At 35.7% G+C, this 17,670-nt stretch overlaps 1 protein-coding gene and 1 pseudogene across 3 annotated transcripts in view; one reads left to right on the top strand and one right to left on the bottom strand.

The window, feature by feature from the left end:
• Positions 1-17,670, top strand: part of HNRNPLL (heterogeneous nuclear ribonucleoprotein L like) — a 39,771-nt gene that overhangs the window by 18,695 nt on the left and 3,406 nt on the right. For 2 of the 3 annotated variants that reach the window (XM_038561301.1, XM_038561303.1), the window contains exons 5-12: positions 1,439-1,535; positions 1,622-1,694; positions 6,135-6,206; positions 11,045-11,262; positions 14,517-14,638; positions 15,103-15,304; positions 16,206-16,263; positions 16,351-16,449. In XM_038561301.1, coding sequence (XP_038417229.1) covers positions 1,439-1,535; positions 1,622-1,694; positions 6,135-6,206; positions 11,045-11,262; positions 14,517-14,638; positions 15,103-15,304; positions 16,206-16,263; positions 16,351-16,449 — 941 coding nt within the window. The remainder of the gene's footprint in view (positions 1-1,438; positions 1,536-1,621; positions 1,695-6,134; positions 6,207-11,044; positions 11,263-14,516; positions 14,639-15,102; positions 15,305-16,205; positions 16,264-16,350; positions 16,450-17,670) is intronic. The other variant, XM_038561302.1, reaches the window with a different exon arrangement.
• Positions 309-766, bottom strand: LOC106559892 (annotated as a pseudogene).

Below are 17,670 nucleotides of genomic sequence, written 5' to 3'. Positions count from 1 at the left end.
AAAGAAAATAATAACTACCCACCCCTCCCCCCCACCTATGTGTACATGTGTATGCATAGAAAAACATGAGGGCTTTACAGCAAACTTTTTTTTTCCCCCTAAGCCAAGGCCCAGTTTTATTAACACTCATTCTAGAGCACTTGGTTTGGGGCTATTAGACATGTCTCTGGGGAAAGGAGGCTGTAGGCTGGCAGGCAGTGATGGGATATAGAGGAAAGGTACAACAAAGTTGGATGGGTCCCCCCTCTTCAAGTATCCCCCATAGACTCCCACGTATCTCTGGGCAGAGGTTGGAAGTATGATCTCACTCAGGATTTGGACTTGGATACAGCAAGTCGGATGAGTCCAGCCAGGTCCACTACGCCTAGGGCCACATCTCCAACAATGGCCATGTCCACTAGTCCATCTTTCTTCCTGGCCTTGTCAGTGAGCCATTCCAGTTCCTGGGCCTGGTTGTTCTGAGGCTCTGTCTGCAGCAGCCCCCGCACATGCTTTAGTGCCTTCTCATATTCTTTGAGCCAGTAGTTCCCCATAGCCAGGTAGAAGACATAAGCCCACTGCTCTTTACTCCCTTTGGGGAGCAGCTACTCTAGCAGTGCAATGCCTTTGCGGATGTCATCGCTGTACTTGCTTTGCATCAGGCACCAGCCATACTCAAACCGTGTGCTCTTGGACACGAAACCTGCTACCTTCCCAGATTTGAAATTTCTTTAACAAACTTCAGCAGGTCATCCACAGACACCAACTTGTTCAGTATGGCCTGCATGGCTGCTGCCACTGCAATCCTCACACTCCTCACACCTAGGTTGCTACTGTGCCACCAGTCTCCATGGTCTATTGGCAGGGAGAGCCTCTTTCTTCTACAGCAAACTTTTAATGGTGCTGACTTCCAGCAAGGTGTTTTGCTCTTTTTTTTTTTTTTTTTAAACCACTTTGGTGATTTTTTTTTTTAACTATAGACCAAATAATTTTTTAAAACCAATAAAATGAAGGTAGTTAAGTGATTATAAAACCCTGCCTTCTAAAAAAAATTTAAAAAAAACCCTGCCTTCTCAGAAATATATAAAATCAATTATTTGTTTTATATAGTTTTTTTTTTGTAATGTTTTTCCTCCTTTAAGAGTAAAATATTTCCTGTTTCAAAAGAGCAGACTGTCGTTTGCCAGGGAATGGGACCATGCTCCATTTCCCCTCTTCCTTTCAATTTATAAAGTACTTCTAATGGCATAGGAGGATTAATGTCGAGTTTTTGGTTTATTATGTTTTCTTTGGCACCCTTGATCTTAAAAAGAAATTCTCCTAAAATTCATCTAGAAATTTTATTGGTAAAGCATTTCTAGAAGCGAGAGTTATGTCTGATTATTTTCAGTTCTTTTTTTTAGGCAGTGAATAATGATTAAATATTTAAATTAAACCAAATTTCCTTAATAGATCTTATGTTTGAATCAGTCCTTTGTGCCCAGAAAGCTAAAGCAGCACTCAATGGAGCAGATATATATGCTGGATGTTGCACACTAAAAATTGAATATGCAAGGGTAAATATTTTTTTCAACACTTTGCCAAAGAAGTATTTATGCTTTGGATATACAATTTGAGCTTACTTTTTTTTTAATCTTAACAGCCAACTCGTCTAAATGTTATTAGGAATGACAATGACAGTTGGGACTACACTAAACCATATTTGGGAAGACGAGGTAAGTATTTTATGCATTTTAGAATGTCTTACATCTGCTGACAAATTTTTTACGTGCAGTTAGCTTCCTTTTTCCTGAGGTGAGCTAGTTCATTCAAATGAAAACCTTGTTTGGTGAATGCTTGTGTTGCTAAAGGCCTTGTAATACTGGAAAATAACCTTGAAATTAGTGCCCCCTACTGGTATGTACTGAGTTATTTATATTTAGTTCAACAAGGAGCCCACACATACAGGCACGCCCGCAGTTCAAGGACTTGCATTTCTCCAAGCAGCTCTCTCTCTTTGGAGGAGAGGAAACTGATTCAGAATATTCCTTACAAACTGCAGACTTGCACACTGCTTCTCTATGGAAAGGACTTTTCCCCCAAGCTGGACGAGGCATTAAGAAGGATAGAGGACTCCAGCAGGCTGACTCTACACTTCATCATGCACAACATCGGCATCAGCAAAAAGCCCTCTGAAAAACTCAGACTTGCAATTCACCTTGACTGCATACTGCATGCACCATCACCCCAAGTTTTTAAAGGAGGACACTTAACAGTACTTCAGACTTGCATGGGATGAACACCATGATAGACTGTGCCCATTTATTCAAGTTGTATATGTATATTGGTCTGATTTCCCTTAAGGCTTCAGTTGTAGAATTTAAGACTTTTCACGAAGTACTAGACTTTATTTACAATGTTGTAAATCTTAATGCCCATTAATGTAACTGTTTGCAGCTTAGATTCAAATTGTTAATTGGCAATAACCAGGACCAATTTATCTATAGGTCTTGAGAACTGCTAATGCTCAACCAATCCACACAGATATTAAAGATAAAAGGATTAGAAAGGTGCACACTTGCTGCACTTAAGTTTACTCTTTTGGGTTTTTTTTTTTACCTTAATTGTGGACATTGAACAGATTAACATGATGAAAAGATGCATTATATGTAAAAGATGGTTTCTGTGTGGTTTGATTTTTTTTTTTTTTTTTTTTGTAAAGTGGCTGTTTATAAGTTGTCACTTTTTGTAACAATTTAAGGTTATCTATCACTCATGTTAACTTGTGTAACTAGAAATTTTGACATTTTAAATATAGGTGAAAGTAACATGTCTGTTCAAGGTACACTATATTTAAATCTGATAAATCTTAAAATAAGCATTTCATTTGAGATGCATTTTCACCTATAACTTATAAATGCTAGATTTCATGAGCATAGATTTGACTGATAAAATTGTTCAACTAATTGTGTGGCAATTTTGGAATATACAAATTAAAATGTGGATCTTGTAAAAACAAGGGGGCTGCAGTATTGGCTACACCTCAACTACAATATCAGTTTTTGAACCACATGTTGGAAAAACTTACCAATATGATCATATCTGTAAAAGTCCATAAAGTAGGAAAAATTTTTGTGGCATCCAAAATATCTTGGGCAATAGGGACGCAATAGTGCATGTACTCTTGCAAAAAAGAAAAAATAAAAGACAATGCAATGATCTTGTGCATGTTCCAATATTTAGAACTTTGGATGATTGGCCTCTTTAATTCTCAATTGTTAGGAAATCATCTTGCCTTATGCACGGGGTTGCAAACAGGTTTGTATTGTGATGCAGCTTTGGCCGGACCCCACATTTTTCCCTACTCACAAATCTGCTTGGCATAAGCTTGGTACAGTTGAATACAGTATTGGAAAAAAAGCCTTAGTACTCAAACAACAGAACAAGTGGTTGATGAGAAATCTCTCACTTCTGTCAATTTACAGTCTGTTATTGAATACTTTTTTTTTTAAAACTCATTTGAGAGAGTGAGTTTTGGTCACATTTCTCTTAATGTCTCTTAAAACGTTTGTGGATATGCTTCTTACTTACTAGTGTTTACATCTGTTCTGTTAGGAGGTCTAAAGTTTATGCAGAGCCAGCCTTGGTTAGTTTTTCCTATAAGAGTTATAATCAGAAAAGGTTAGAAATGTGTGAGGTAGATATTTAAAGAGTGAAATATAAAGAAGTAAAGTGGAATTTTAGTTGGTTTTCAAAGGAAAAGAATTCTTGCTTTGTAATTCCTGACAGATACTTGTCTGGCAAGACTGTAGCAGTTTATATTCTTGTTTTTGTAGTGATTTCATCATCCAATCAAGTTGATAACTGAATTGTAACTTTTTCTACCAAAAAGAACTCTGTAATAAATATTACCTCATTTTTAAAAGTCCTTTTCAGCCCAAATTACATTTTAGTGCAAAAAGTTCTTAGCCTGGACTCCAGAAAATCGTTCCAGAAATGTTAAGCAAAACTTGTGTATGTGTGCACTTTTTTTGGGGAGAAGGTAATATAGCTTCCATCAGATTTTAGATGTATTCATGGAAAGTTACAAGCCACTATTTATAGACTGATATAATCAGTATTTGATTCTTCTGCACACTTCTGTTTTATGTGACCTTATATTAGGTAGCGAATACTTCAAATGAGAATTATTAATAATGAGAATGTTTGGTTGAAAGATACCTTGGGAGACCATCTACTCTTAACTCCTTCATTTTATGAATGAAGATTGTGAGTTTCTGTGATTTTTTTTTTTTAAGATTTAATTTATTTATTCATGAGAGACACAGAGAAGAGAGAGGCAGAGACACAGGCAGAGGGAGAAGCAGGTTCCATGCAGGAAGCCCAATGTGGGACTCGATCCCGGGACTCCAGGATCATGCCCTGGGCCAAAAGCAGGCGCTAAACCACTGAGCTACCAAGGTGTCCCGAGTTTCTGTGATTATACAGTGAATTAGTGGTTAAATTGGAATCTTCTGATTCCTAATCTAGTGCTCTTTCCTTTATAGCACACTGTTAACTTGTTTCAATAAAACTGAGCTGTGAAGACCTTATAGTGGTTTTGGTTTAAGATTCCTTAGATCAGATAAGGAATTTCATGTAGTGTTTGGTGGCATACTTAAATAGAGGAATACTAACAGAAAGGATTAGCTGACTGGGTTAATTCAAGAGGAGTGGGACTTAAATGGTGATGGTGGAATCCATGTAATGGAAAGAAGGAACTATGAATGACGGGAGAAGAAATGACTTTGGGGAAATGGAGGGAGGATCTTAATAACTTGGAGCATATGAAAGGGTTTTTGGAGAAAGACTAAGTCTGTGAGGCCCCAAGTGGGATAGAATATGGGTAGAGGACCAATTTCTATACAATATAAAAATTAATTATCCTCTAATTTTGGACCAACTGAAAATTTAAGGGAAAGTAATGAGTACCTTTTTATGGGTTTTGGGGAAGCAGAGGGCTAGATGGTTTTTTTGATTGATAGGGATGGTATAAAGAGAATTTATATACTGAATAAAAGTTGAATTAAATGACCTCTTAGGTCCCTTTTAATGCTATGATAACTTGAAATAGGTACTTAAAATGACAACTTCTCTAGGCTGAAGTGAAAATTATTTCTCATCTCCCATAAACCTCATTTGTTTAGGTGACTAAGGATTTATTGAAAGCCTCTTTATGAATTTTCAAAGATTTAGAATGACCAGACTCAAAGATACATTTAAAAAAATTCTTATTTGGTACTATAATATGATCAGCAAACTTTCTAAAAATATTGTACAATAATTTCTAAAATTTACCAACCAACATAGGAAGTGTTGTTTTAGAAACTTACAAGTAATTTTTTTTTTGATGTCTCAAATTAAATTTAGGAAAATTGGCATGCCTTTCCTAAAAACTTAGCTAGAATTAAAATTGTTTTTTAGGAGTATTGTAGTACTCTCATCCAATAATGTAGCCCCCTTGGTTAGCTTTATCTTGGCATATTTAAACTTTGGGGAGTGCTCATAGTCCTGCCTGGTGTTAAGGTCTATACACAATGACCAATCCATGATATAATATGGGCCAGTGATGTGCAAATTTCCAGCTCTCAAGTCAGTAGGTGTTTGTAAATATGTGTATATACATACAAAATACTCTGTGTTTACTGATTGTGAAACCATGTAATACAGGTTGTTGTTGGCTTATGCTGAACTTCTTGAAAGAAGCCCACTTTGAAAATGTGTTGCTGTTGAAGCTAATAGTATGATTCAGGTACTGTCTTTCAAAAGTACTGCACTTAAAGCTTGTTTTAAAGACATGTATTGGTAAAAACTTCTGTACAGTGTCAAACTCTAGCATTGTGTATGTTCACTTTCTGAAAAGTATCCATTCTTTCCTTAAATTTGAAAGTGTGATTGTATTTGGCATTTGCCAAAAAGATATTTTCAAGTTAAGTGGAATTTGTTAGATAGAGTTACTTCCTTAAACTCTTGGTGTTTGTATTTAAATTGGATATGAATGGATGTTTAAAGTTAACCAGGAATCATATTTCTTTTATGAATTGTAATGGATGTTTTGAATGGGTGTTTCCCATGTGAGTACTCTGTTAAGTACTTGGGTCAAAATTGTTAAAACCATGTTTCTACTTTTGTGTCAGATAGAGGAAAGGGTCGCCAGAGACAAGCCATTTTGGGAGAACACCCTTCTTCGTTTAGACATGATGGCTATGGTAAGTTTGTCAAGGCAGAAGGAAGGTAGTATAGATGAACTATTAGAATTTTTGCATTTCTGATGAAGAATGGCACATTTCTTGTCTCTATTTTTCCTGCTCACCTGACTTGGTTTATAGGGGATCAGTCCCTTATAATGTACTCCCAAGGAGTTGTCCAAAATCCTTTGTTTTCTTAGGATATTGATATATAATCCTTGAGATGAATGAGAGCTGTTGGTTGGGGATTGAAAGCTTTATTACTAGTTTGGTTTGGTTTGGTTTTGATTAGTAATAGGCTCTGGTCTGTTAGAGGACCAAAGAGAAATATTACTGCTTAGTAAGTATATTTTCTTCCATTCTAGCAATTACGAACAATGAGGAACTTTGAGTAATAAAGGCAGAAAGAGGGGCATTTGTCAAAAAGAAACATGTTTCTGGTTAGAGCCTAATTCTTTAGTTCTGGAGTTGGTATTTTGGCTTTGGCTAAATTTGTTTGTATTTAATTCCTCTTTTAAAACTTCAGTTTTAATGTTTGCTATGTTGATAAGATGAGATCATGAAACCTAAAATAATAGTCTTCCCAAGGAAAAAGTTAGGTATCAGACTATTATCCTTGTAGGGGTAGATGTTGAGAATTGTTATTGATAAGAGTTTTAACTGGTTATAAGGTTTGTGTTTTTTAAATGTTTTTTAGTTTTTAGTAGTAGTTATTGACCTCACCTATTCTGTGGTTTAAAGCTGAAGTACAATGCTCTTAGAAGTGATAGAAAATAGAAATTGTTATACTGTACTCTCGGGATTTATTTTCGAAAAGCACCCGGTGTTGGCTCTGAAATGTTTTCAAATTGCATTCCTTAGTGTCTTTTTTTGAACTCTGGAATTTATTAACTTATGTGTGTGTGTGTGTGTATGTTCAGTTATATGGTAGTCTATATGGCAGAAGTGATTGAAACAATCTCTTTGTTGTCAAAACAGTAAATGTGATATGGAAAGAGAATCTTATTACAGCTGTTTTAGTGCGTTCCTTGATCATTTTTCTTAGCTGTTTCTTTAACAGCATAAATATTAAGTTGGTCATTAGGAGCCCTTATTAGGAGCCCACTGCGCTTTCCATAATGGAGGGTAACAAAGATTTCTAATCATAAGTTTTTTTTTTTAAGATTTTTATTTATTTATTCAGAGAGAGAAAGAGGCAGAGACACAGGCAGAGGGAGAACCAGGCTCCACGCAGGGAGCCCGACGTGGGACTTGATCCCGGGTCTCCAGGATCACACCCCAGGCTGCAGGCGGCGCCAAACCGCTGCACCACCAGGGCTTCCCTAATCATAAGTTTGTAGTGTAGTTGTGGAGTATATGTGTTATGACAGTCAGGAAAGGGCTAAAAATAGTTTAAATATTTTGCCAAAGGAATCTAGAAAAATCTGTGAAAAAAATAAATGAAGGACCAAGAACCCTGCTGTGGTAGTGTTGACACAGACTATTTTCTCAGTATGGGTTTTCAGGTTTGCCTTTTTTTTTTTTATAAACTATATCTCACTGAAAAATTGTATAAATAAAAATGTTATATGTCCTAGAAGAACTTGATATTTTTAAAAAGCCAAAGTGAAATTCTTTGTCAGTTTCATACCTTAATTGATTTTGCGTGTGTGTGTGTGTGTGTGTATAAATTTTAAAATGTAAACTTAAAGAGAGGTGCAAAATTCTTTGCATTGGCAGATAAATAGGGTCCTCCTGAGGAGGAATGGTTGTGGTGGGGTTATGTAGGGGTATACATTCTGAGCTATGTCCATTGAAACAGTTAATTCTGACGATAACTTGTTCTGCTTTCCTCGGGAAGTAAGCAGAATAGAGTATTGGAGGAGAGAGAGAGAGAGAGAGAGAGATGACTAAAAAGAGGTGGAGAAGTAAGGTGAGGAAATTGGGGAAAAGCAGAGATGGGAGTAGGTGCTAGTGATATGTTGAGCCTTTTTAAAAACTGCAAATCATAGCTGTATCCCTTCACATCTGCAGTTCAGCAAAACAGGTATTTTTGCACTCTGGTGTCATATGATACCATGGGTGGCTTTTCCTTTCTGATGGTCTATGAGAATAAGGGAATAGAAAAGGTTTAATTGTTTAATTATATTAAATTTATACATCAGTTTATTATAGTATTAAAGATCTGTGCTTTCAGAATTCTTTAAATCTTTTACTTTGGGAAGCCCTGTCCTAGGAGGTGAACTAGTAGACGCCCTCATACTTGAAAAATACTATTTTTGCCATTACACAGATTTATTTTCTCTAAACCTCAGAAAAAAATTGTATATTAATTGCTAGCATCTTTGGATATGGCCCCTGAACCAAAGGTTTCAAAGTATAAGGGTGAAAAATGTCTTCAAAATTATAATAATGCCATTTATGTAGCATTTTTCCACATAAAGTTAATTTTTTTAATACCCAAAGTATTAGCTTTTGAGCATCAAAACTTTTTTTTTTTTTAAAGATTTTACTTATTTATTCATGAGAGACACAGGGAGAGAGAGAAGCAGAGACCACAGGCAGAGGGAGAAGCAGGCTCCATGCAGGGAGCTCAATGCGGGACTTGATCCCGGGTCTCCAGGATCAGGCCCTGGGCTGAAGGCAGCGCTAAACTGCTGAGCCTACCCCAGGCTGTCCAAGCATCAAAACATTTTGTGTGAACTTTTTGTTTTATGTATAGAAAGCTTTTAAAAGATTTCTATTTTTTCTTCTTAAAATATAGGCAACAATTTAAATAGTGTAGACAACATAATTTAATCCTGAAAGCTGAGGTCATGATTACCAATATCAGTTATATTCTCTTGCACTGAATTCAGTTGTTACCTATGGCAGTGGATCTCAACATTTTTGGACTTTAAATAGAGTGGAAGTTTCCACTGCTCGTCTGCCACACATCTTCCTACTTTCTATGACAAAATGTAGCGATGATAGTGAAGTGTCATTACTGTACAAGCAAATGGTGGTAGTGGAGGGATGATGTGGTATGGATATGTACTTTTGCAGTAGGGATAAGAATGAGTGATATTTGACCTTAGCTTATGTATCAAGTTTAAATTAGAGGCCAAAATAAGTATAGTCACTAACAAGTAACTCACCATGAGCTATATTGTTTGTTTTGATAAACTACTAATTATCAGTGAGAAGGGCAGTTGAAAACCATTCCAATTTAAGGCAACACTGATGATGATGATGCATTGATGAAGTGTTTCTCCCTCCATGAAATTGTAGGAATTCACACTGTGTGTATGCTCATTGGTAGTATTGCTGTGTTGTTATGAATGGCAGCTATATTTAGAATACTAAATATAAATACTAAATTGGAGTCTGCAGAAACTCTAATATGAATACCAAAATGTGGTTTTGGTAACTTACCTGATAGATGACAAGTGTCCCTTAGTCTTACATAAAAATGAGAGCCAGTAGCATTACATACTCTTTATTTCTTGAGAAATGAGGAAAAGACTTGGGCTTTTGGATTGGTATCTTGCACATCAGGAGGAGCTTTGCATGTACAAGAGTATGCTTCTGTAATCACTAACTCAGGAACACCTAACATGTATAGGTTTATAATTCTGAGTTATATCTCCATTTTAGTTACTGCTGCTTTTTTTTTTTTTTTTGCTGCTTTTTTTTTTAATTGAGGTATAGTTGACATACAGTGTTTTTTTTCTTTTTTTTAATTTTTTTTTCTGACATACAATGTTATATTAGTTTCAGCTAGACAACATAGCAGTTGGACAAGTCTATGCATTGTGCAGTGCTCACCATGATAAGTGTAGTACCATATCATGTTATTACAGTGTTGTGGGCCATATTCCCTATGCTGTACTTTTCATCCAGAGACTTATTATTATTATTATTATTATTATTATTATTATTTTTGTAACTGGGAGTTGGTACTTCTTAATCCCCTTCACCTCTTTCACCCCCTCCCTTCTCCCCTCCGCAACCACCACTTTATCAGTCTTCTTAGTTGCTTCTCAGTTCTTGCTATTGTGAATGTGCCCTGTGCCTGCTTTTAGTATCAGTTCTCCAGACTCCCCCATTCCTGTCTGTTCCATTCACTTTAGCTTTATTTTCTTGTTTTACGGATGGGAAATCAGATAAATCAAAGTTGTTTAGAACTACTCTAAAATTAGCAAGTTGATTCTTCATAAGGATTCTCAATAAGAGATGTAGATTTGTGTGTGTGTTGTGACAACAGTTTCAGATACTCAGGCATTATTTTCTTCTGGGTTCTTGATGTTTCAGATAATGCAGATGCTGAATAAATGACACCTTTCAGTAGGTGTGATATTAACAAAATTAGAGGTTTTGTTTCCTAGATTAGAATTAGGGGAATAAAATACTAACCAGAAAGCACATTACAGTAAAATCTATTCAAGGGGATAGCCTTTCAGTGGATTAAAGAGATGTTCTTTTTGTTATATCTGTATATAGATAGTTTCCGAGATTTCACTGTATATATTATCATATTATCTCCAAAAGATATTGACAGAATGGTTTTTAAACAAATTTGAGATAATTATAATTTATACACAGTGGCCCAAAGTTTTACATTAATACCCCTCCATCCCTGCTATCTTTGGCCTGATCTTATATACACTTTTTTGTTAACAGTATTTTTTAAAATATAAACTTAAAAGCCTGACATATATGCAGGTCAATGCATCTTGGATTTGGTAGAAAGAAGTACAGATTTTATTAATCTCCACAGGTTATATTTGAAAACACATTTGAGTTTTCCTTGGACATGCATCACACTAGCTAATATTAAGAGTTTACTATTAGTGTGAAGTGTGTCTGCTAAAGTTGTGTTTTGTTTATCATTTTTATAGGATCCCATGGTCCATTATTGCCTTTACCGAGTCGTTACAGAATGGGCTCTCGAGACACACCTGAACTTGTTGCGTATCCATTACCACAGGCTTCTTCCTCTTACATGCATGGAGGAAATCCCTCTGGTTCAGTTGTAATGGTTAGTGGATTGCATCAGCTAAAAATGAATTGTTCAAGAGTGTTCAACCTTTTCTGCTTATATGGAAATATTGAAAAGGTAAGTTTTGTTTTATATTAATTTCTTTTGCTAGGATATCTAGTAGGGAAGTCTGAAAAGTCAGCAAATATGTGTGTCTTCTTATATTAGGAACATAAAAGTTCTTCCAGTAATAACCCACATAAGCTAAAAATTCATTACAAGCTTCAGAAATTGGGTTTTATTGGTAAGTCATCAGTATAGGTTGTTGCTACTAAAAATACTTTAAAAATAGCTAATATAAATAGAAATCCAAAGCAGTAGTTTAATCAATTACTACCCTGTTTTGATTGTAATGATGCAAAGAGTGTCTAGCATTTAACCTGTTAACTGTAGAATTAGAAAGAGCAGTTACTTTCATGGAGCTTGGCCGTGTATCATGAGTTTTAGGAGACTTCTAGATTTAATACTTGCCTCCTAAGTGCTAGGGCTCTAGTATCTTCTGAGGAACAATGTGCTTTTAGGTCTATCAGTATCTAAAACAGTGACCCACTTTGAAAGAATGTGTTCAAAACTGTATCTGGAGGCTTGCCTTTTAAGATTTATGTATTTATTCATGAGAGACAGAGAGAGAGAGAGAGAGAGAGGCAGAGACACAGGAGGAAGAAGCAGGCTCTATGCAGGGAACCCAATGCGGGACTTGATTCCGGAGCTCCGGGATCACGCCCTGAGCCGAAGGCAGATGCTCAACCACTGAGCCCACCCAGGTGTCCCACTAAACTATTTTTTAAAGAATCATGGAAAATTTAACTGGGGAAATGATTGGTTGTTTTAAGTTACCAGTTATTTGATACACTTGCTAATTTGAATTTCAGTACTGAGATAATGTTATTTTTCTTTATTCTTTTCACAATAAAAAAGGTACAAGCATGAGTCATAAATGTGTGTGCATGAGGGAGCCTGGGTTGAAAAGTTGGTACTCTTAGTTCTTACTTTGTTAATTCTAAAAGCTTCTTGATCTGAGAAAGCAACTCAGAAAATCTCTGAAACAAGAATTTCCTCAACATAACCATTTGACCGCATTTAGAAAAGAAAAGAAAGAAAATCCCACATTTGGTCTAGGGATAACATATGGGATATTTCTGCTTATATAACTTGCCAGGAATACATGGGACAGATTTAGCAACATTGAGAAGTAGTTCAGATTTTTTCACACAGACATTTCTCTTAGACACCTAGATGTTAGTTAAGGTGGAAGAACTGCATGTTTGATAACTAAATGGGCTTTAATGTGTATTTTAACCTTATCACATAATGTTACTTTTCTGTTTGTGCTTTTCACATTTATAGGCAATCAGAATCAGGCAGTTTAATTAACATCTTTAGTATATTTTTGTCTTTTCTGTTATGAACTAATTATCTCATGATTTAGAAACCTAAATCGCTTTGTCTGATAAACTTAAGTTTTCTGTGTGCTATTTGAGCAATTCCGGTCTCACATCTCAAAAATGTTTAAACAGGGGCCCCTGAGTGGCTCAGTGGTTAAGTGTCTGCCTTTGGCTCAGGTTGTGATCCCAGGATCCTGGGATTGAGTCCTGCATCGGGCTCCCTACAGGAGCCTGCTTCTCCCTCTGCCTATGTCTCTGGCTTTCTCTGTGTGTCTATCATGAATAACTAAATAAAAGTAAAAAAATTTTTTTTTCAACTTTTTAAATGATTATGATATATGAAACTTAAGCTATGGTAATATTTTAAAAGATTTATATATAGTTAATTATGCCTCACCTTTTTTTTTTTTCTTTGAAATTTACAAGGATAAGAGTTACATGTTTAGCATTAGATATTTAGTCATTGCTAGATTTGCAGGTCGATTAAATCAAGGTATAGAAGGTTTGCCCACACGAAGGTAATTGATTTCAAGTTGAAAAGTTCTGCTACAACTGAGTTTTGTTGAAGTATAGGTATAGTATAAAAATGCTAGGATAAAAAAATAAATAAATAAAAAGAAAAATAAAAATGCTAGGATAGCCCATTAAAATTGGTAGTTGCGGGATCCCTGGGTGGCGCAGCGGTTTAGCGCCTGCCTTTGGCCCAGGGCGCGATCCTGGAGACCCGGGATCGAATCCCACGTTGGGCTCCTGGTGCATGGAGCCTGCTTCTCCCTCTGCCTGTGTCTCTGCCTGTCTCTCTCTCTCTCTGATGTGACTATCATAAATAAATAAAAATTTAAATAAAATAAAATCCTTCCCTTTAAAAAAATAAATAAATAAATTTGGTAGTTGCAAGGATGGATATAAATACTATGCTGTATTTGTTGTATAAATGTATTTGTAGTAGTCTTTTACGGTTAACAAATAAGTATGTTCAAGGTATCATGAATGTTAGTGGTACAGAATAGCTATTTAAGGACTTTGTAAGGGGTGGGTAATATGCTGAATGACTATCCTACTTTAACCCATTTAACCCTTATTACTACAGTGTTACCTACTAAAACCAGAATAAAATAAGAGGATAGGTATGAGCTTTTGTCCAAGATGCAATGGAAACTTGTGAAGTGTGCCTGGTTTTTAAACTGCCCCTACCTTGTACAAGCCTTCCTGCTGTCACTGCTATCTCAAGGCTGTCTTGCAGTATTTCTTATAGCATCTTGTTAATTGCTTTAACAGCATTCTGAATAGTTTTAAATTTTTTATCCTACCTACCAGAATATAAGTTTCAAGAAGACCAGGTCTATTATGTTCACCATTAATCCCCAGTATCTAGCTCAGTGTTTATTAAGACATTTTAGGCACCTAATATTTATTGAATGAATAAATATCGGTGAACCCTATCAGATGTTATCATTGTCTCTGTTTTATAGGGAAGTCTGTAGCTTGGAGAAGAAAATTACCCTAAGTCATGCAATACATAGCAGAGACAGAGTAAGCCTGTGCTCTTCTTCATTGTGCTACACAGTAGAATTACAGTCTTCCTTTTTACCTTTTATCTTTGTTGAGTTTTGGTAAGAGTTAAGAGTGTCTTTTTTTTTTTTATTTATTCATGAGAGACACAGAGAGAGAGAGGCAGAGGCACAGGCAGAGGGAAAAGTAGGCTCCATGCAGGGAGCCCAATGTGGGACTCAATCCCGGGCCTCCAGGATCAGGCCCTGGGCTGCAGGCGGCACTAAACCGCTAAGCCACCCGGGCTGCCCTAAGAGTGTCTTAATAGCACAGCAGAATAAAGTCAAGATTCTAGATGATCGTCTGTATTTGACCTCAACCACTTAAATCATACTCTCAGAAATTCTGTTATTGTAGAAGGGAAATAGTCACCTTTTTGGGATTTTGTATTTGCAGGTAAAATTTATGAAGACCATTCCTGGTACAGCACTGGTAGAAATGGGTGATGAGTATGCTGTAGAAAGAGCTGTCACACACCTTAACAATGTCAAATTATTTGGGAAAAGACTTAATGTTTGGTAATTATCTTAAGTGGTAAATTTTAAATGTATTAAAAAATCTTTATCGTTTTTATTAGATATTTCAGTTTTAGAATATTTTAATGTAATTGAGAGCACATTTGAAACTAGCACCTATAATGTTACCATTTTTGACATAGCATGTTAAGGTCATATAATTCAGGTTTTGCTCACCTATATTTAGCTTTTAGTGTTATGATTGTAAAACAGCATGTTAAAATGGGCAAGTTTTATGTGAAGTTTCCTAATGTGAGAATATACCTAAACTTATAAGAGTCGTGGATTATAACTTAAATTTAAATATTCAAATAAGTGTTTAAATATTAAATATTTGAATCATATTTAAATAGCTATGTGTATTATTTGTTAAAATTGGTGCAGGCATAGATACTAACATTTTGAGACTGCCTACTTGCTGCTTTTTATCTAACATGTTTTTTACCTTTTTCCTTCCCAATCTTTAGTGTGTCTAAACAACATTCAGTTGTTCCAAGTCAAATATTTGAGCTGGAGGATGGTACAAGTAGCTACAAAGATTTTGCAATGAGCAAAAATAATCGCTTTACAAGTGCTGGTCAAGCATCTAAGAATATAATCCAGCCACCCTCATGTGTGCTGCATTATTATAATGTTCCACTGTGTGTCACAGAGGAGACCTTCACAAAGGTAGGTGTTAAAATACAATTACGTAGAATGTTCCTATTATTTTAAAATTTATAACATTTTTACCTCATTTTAAAGTCTTGCACTATTCATCTTCTGCTTTTGATATTATTGGTGTTCTGTTATTTATTTGGTACTTTATAGCTCACTCTTTAACCATTGTGCTTTTCTGGCCTCCATTCTGCATTATTAGTATTTTTAGTCTTTTGTTGGTTTGTGGCTCAGTTATTTTGAGAGTTGGAATGAAATACCTGACTTCTGCATTTAGAAAATTATTTTACTATGCCCTTAAATCTTGTCTGTTACAAAATTTTATATATCCCTGCCTTTTTGCCAAACTGTAGGAAATGCTTTAGAAAATAATTGATTTTTCTGGAACTCTACTCTCTACCTTAGGTACTAAATAAATCCTGACAACTCTGAGCATACATGTTACATAAAATTTATAGTTTTATTGTATTAGCACTAAATTACTTACATAGTTTATAAGAAATATCACTTTTTAAAATTGATTTTCTCATAGAACTTACCAGTCTAAAAACATGTTTGACTTAATTCATTCATGCCGGACTTAAACGGTACCACAAAGTTTACTTTTTTTTCTTTTTTCTAGAGAGAGAGAACATGCAAGAGCATGCACACATGTGCACACGCAGGAAGGGGGGAGGGGCAGAGGGAAAGTAAGAATCCTAAGCAGGCTCTACACCCAGCATAGAGCCTGATGTGGGGCTTCATCTCATGACTCTGAGATCATGAGGTCAGCTGAAATCAAGAGTCAGACACTTAACTGTCTGAGCCACCCATGTGCCCCCATAAAGTTTACATTCTAAAAAAAAAAAAAGAAAAAAAGGCAGGAATATTATTTTGGCCATATTTTTAATGGGGTTTTACATTTCTTTGACAGTTATGTAATGACCATGAAGTTCTTACATTTATCAAATATAAAGTGTTTGACGCAAAACGTAAGTGCACATTCCCTCTTTTTAAGTTTTCTGGTTAAACTGATGACAAGCAAATAACTGGATTTTTGTTTCTTTGTTTTGTTTTAGCTTCTGCCAAAACGCTTTCCGGGCTGTTAGAATGGGAATGCAAAACTGATGCGGTAGAAGCCCTTACAGCACTTAATCACTACCAGATAAGAGTTCCAAGTAAGAAAGATGTGTCATAATTATTCAATAGGAGTTACTTCAGAAACATCAACAATTTTAAAATAACACTTTTTTTTAAATATAGAGAAGTATGAAGAAAAAAGGCATATAAGTCCTGCAACTCATAACAATCCTTTTATTAGTTACCTGTTGCTGTGTAACATTACCATACCAAGCAGCTTAAAACAGCAAACTGAGGGTCAGTAACATGTACAGTGTAGCTGGGTATTTCTAGCTTAGGGTCTCTTGAAGTTTCAGTCAAGCTGTTGTCTGGGTCTACAGTCATTTCAAGTCATGATTGGGAAGTGGGTAATCCATTTCCAAGCTCATTTATGTGCTTATTTGCAAGTCCAGTTAAGCTACATTGGCCATTTCATTGTAGCTGGTTTACTTCGAGTGAGTGATCTGCGAGAGATGAGAGAAATGACTAAAACAGAGGCCCCAGTATCTTTTATAACCTAACATTGGAAGTGACATACTATCACTTATGTTGTATCCTTGTGGTCCCACAGATCAACCAGAGTACAGTGTGGGGAGGGGACCATACAGAGCTGTGAATACCAGGAGGGTAGAGACCATTGGGGCCGTCTTGGATACTGGCTCCCACAGTCCCTGTTGATCTTTTTAGAAGAAAGCAATACATATATGGTTAAAAAACGACACACAGTGGTACAAAATGAAAGTTAAAAAGCTTTCAGTAGCTTCTAACTTGTCTCCTTTTATTCCTCCTCCTCAGTGTATGTATATCTACGTTTTTAAAAGTTATACAAAATGGTTTTTCTATACATACTCTTCTATGCCTTGCTGTTTTCACTTAATATGTCTTGGAGCTATTTCTGTATCAGCATATGCAAGGCTACTACTTTTTTTTTCCCCAAAGCACAGACAGAGTAGCTATTCATAGTAGAGATACACCACAGTTTATTTGATTTACCCATTTCCCTACTAGTGAATACTGTTTTTTTCTAGTTGTTTTTTCTGTTACTATAATAACCTCCCTATCATTGCACTTTTTCTATTTTGTAGGGCAATTTCCTAATGGTGGAGAACATAAAGGTTTATATTCTAATAAATGTTACTAGATTGCCCTTTAGAAAGGTTGTACAGTTTACATCTCTAGCTGTGGTATATGAAAATGCCCATTGCCCAACATTCTTACCAACACTGAGTCTTGTCAAACTTTCAATTTTTAGCCAGTATGATAGATGAAAAATGGAATTC

The sequence above is a fragment of the Canis lupus genome, chromosome 17 (genome assembly GCF_011100685.1).
Source record: "Canis lupus familiaris isolate Mischka breed German Shepherd chromosome 17, alternate assembly UU_Cfam_GSD_1.0, whole genome shotgun sequence".
NCBI classification, from domain to species: Eukaryota; Metazoa; Chordata; class Mammalia; order Carnivora; family Canidae; genus Canis; species Canis lupus.
Note: the sequence above shows the minus strand (reverse complement) of the source record. Positions and strands in the feature narration are given on the sequence as shown.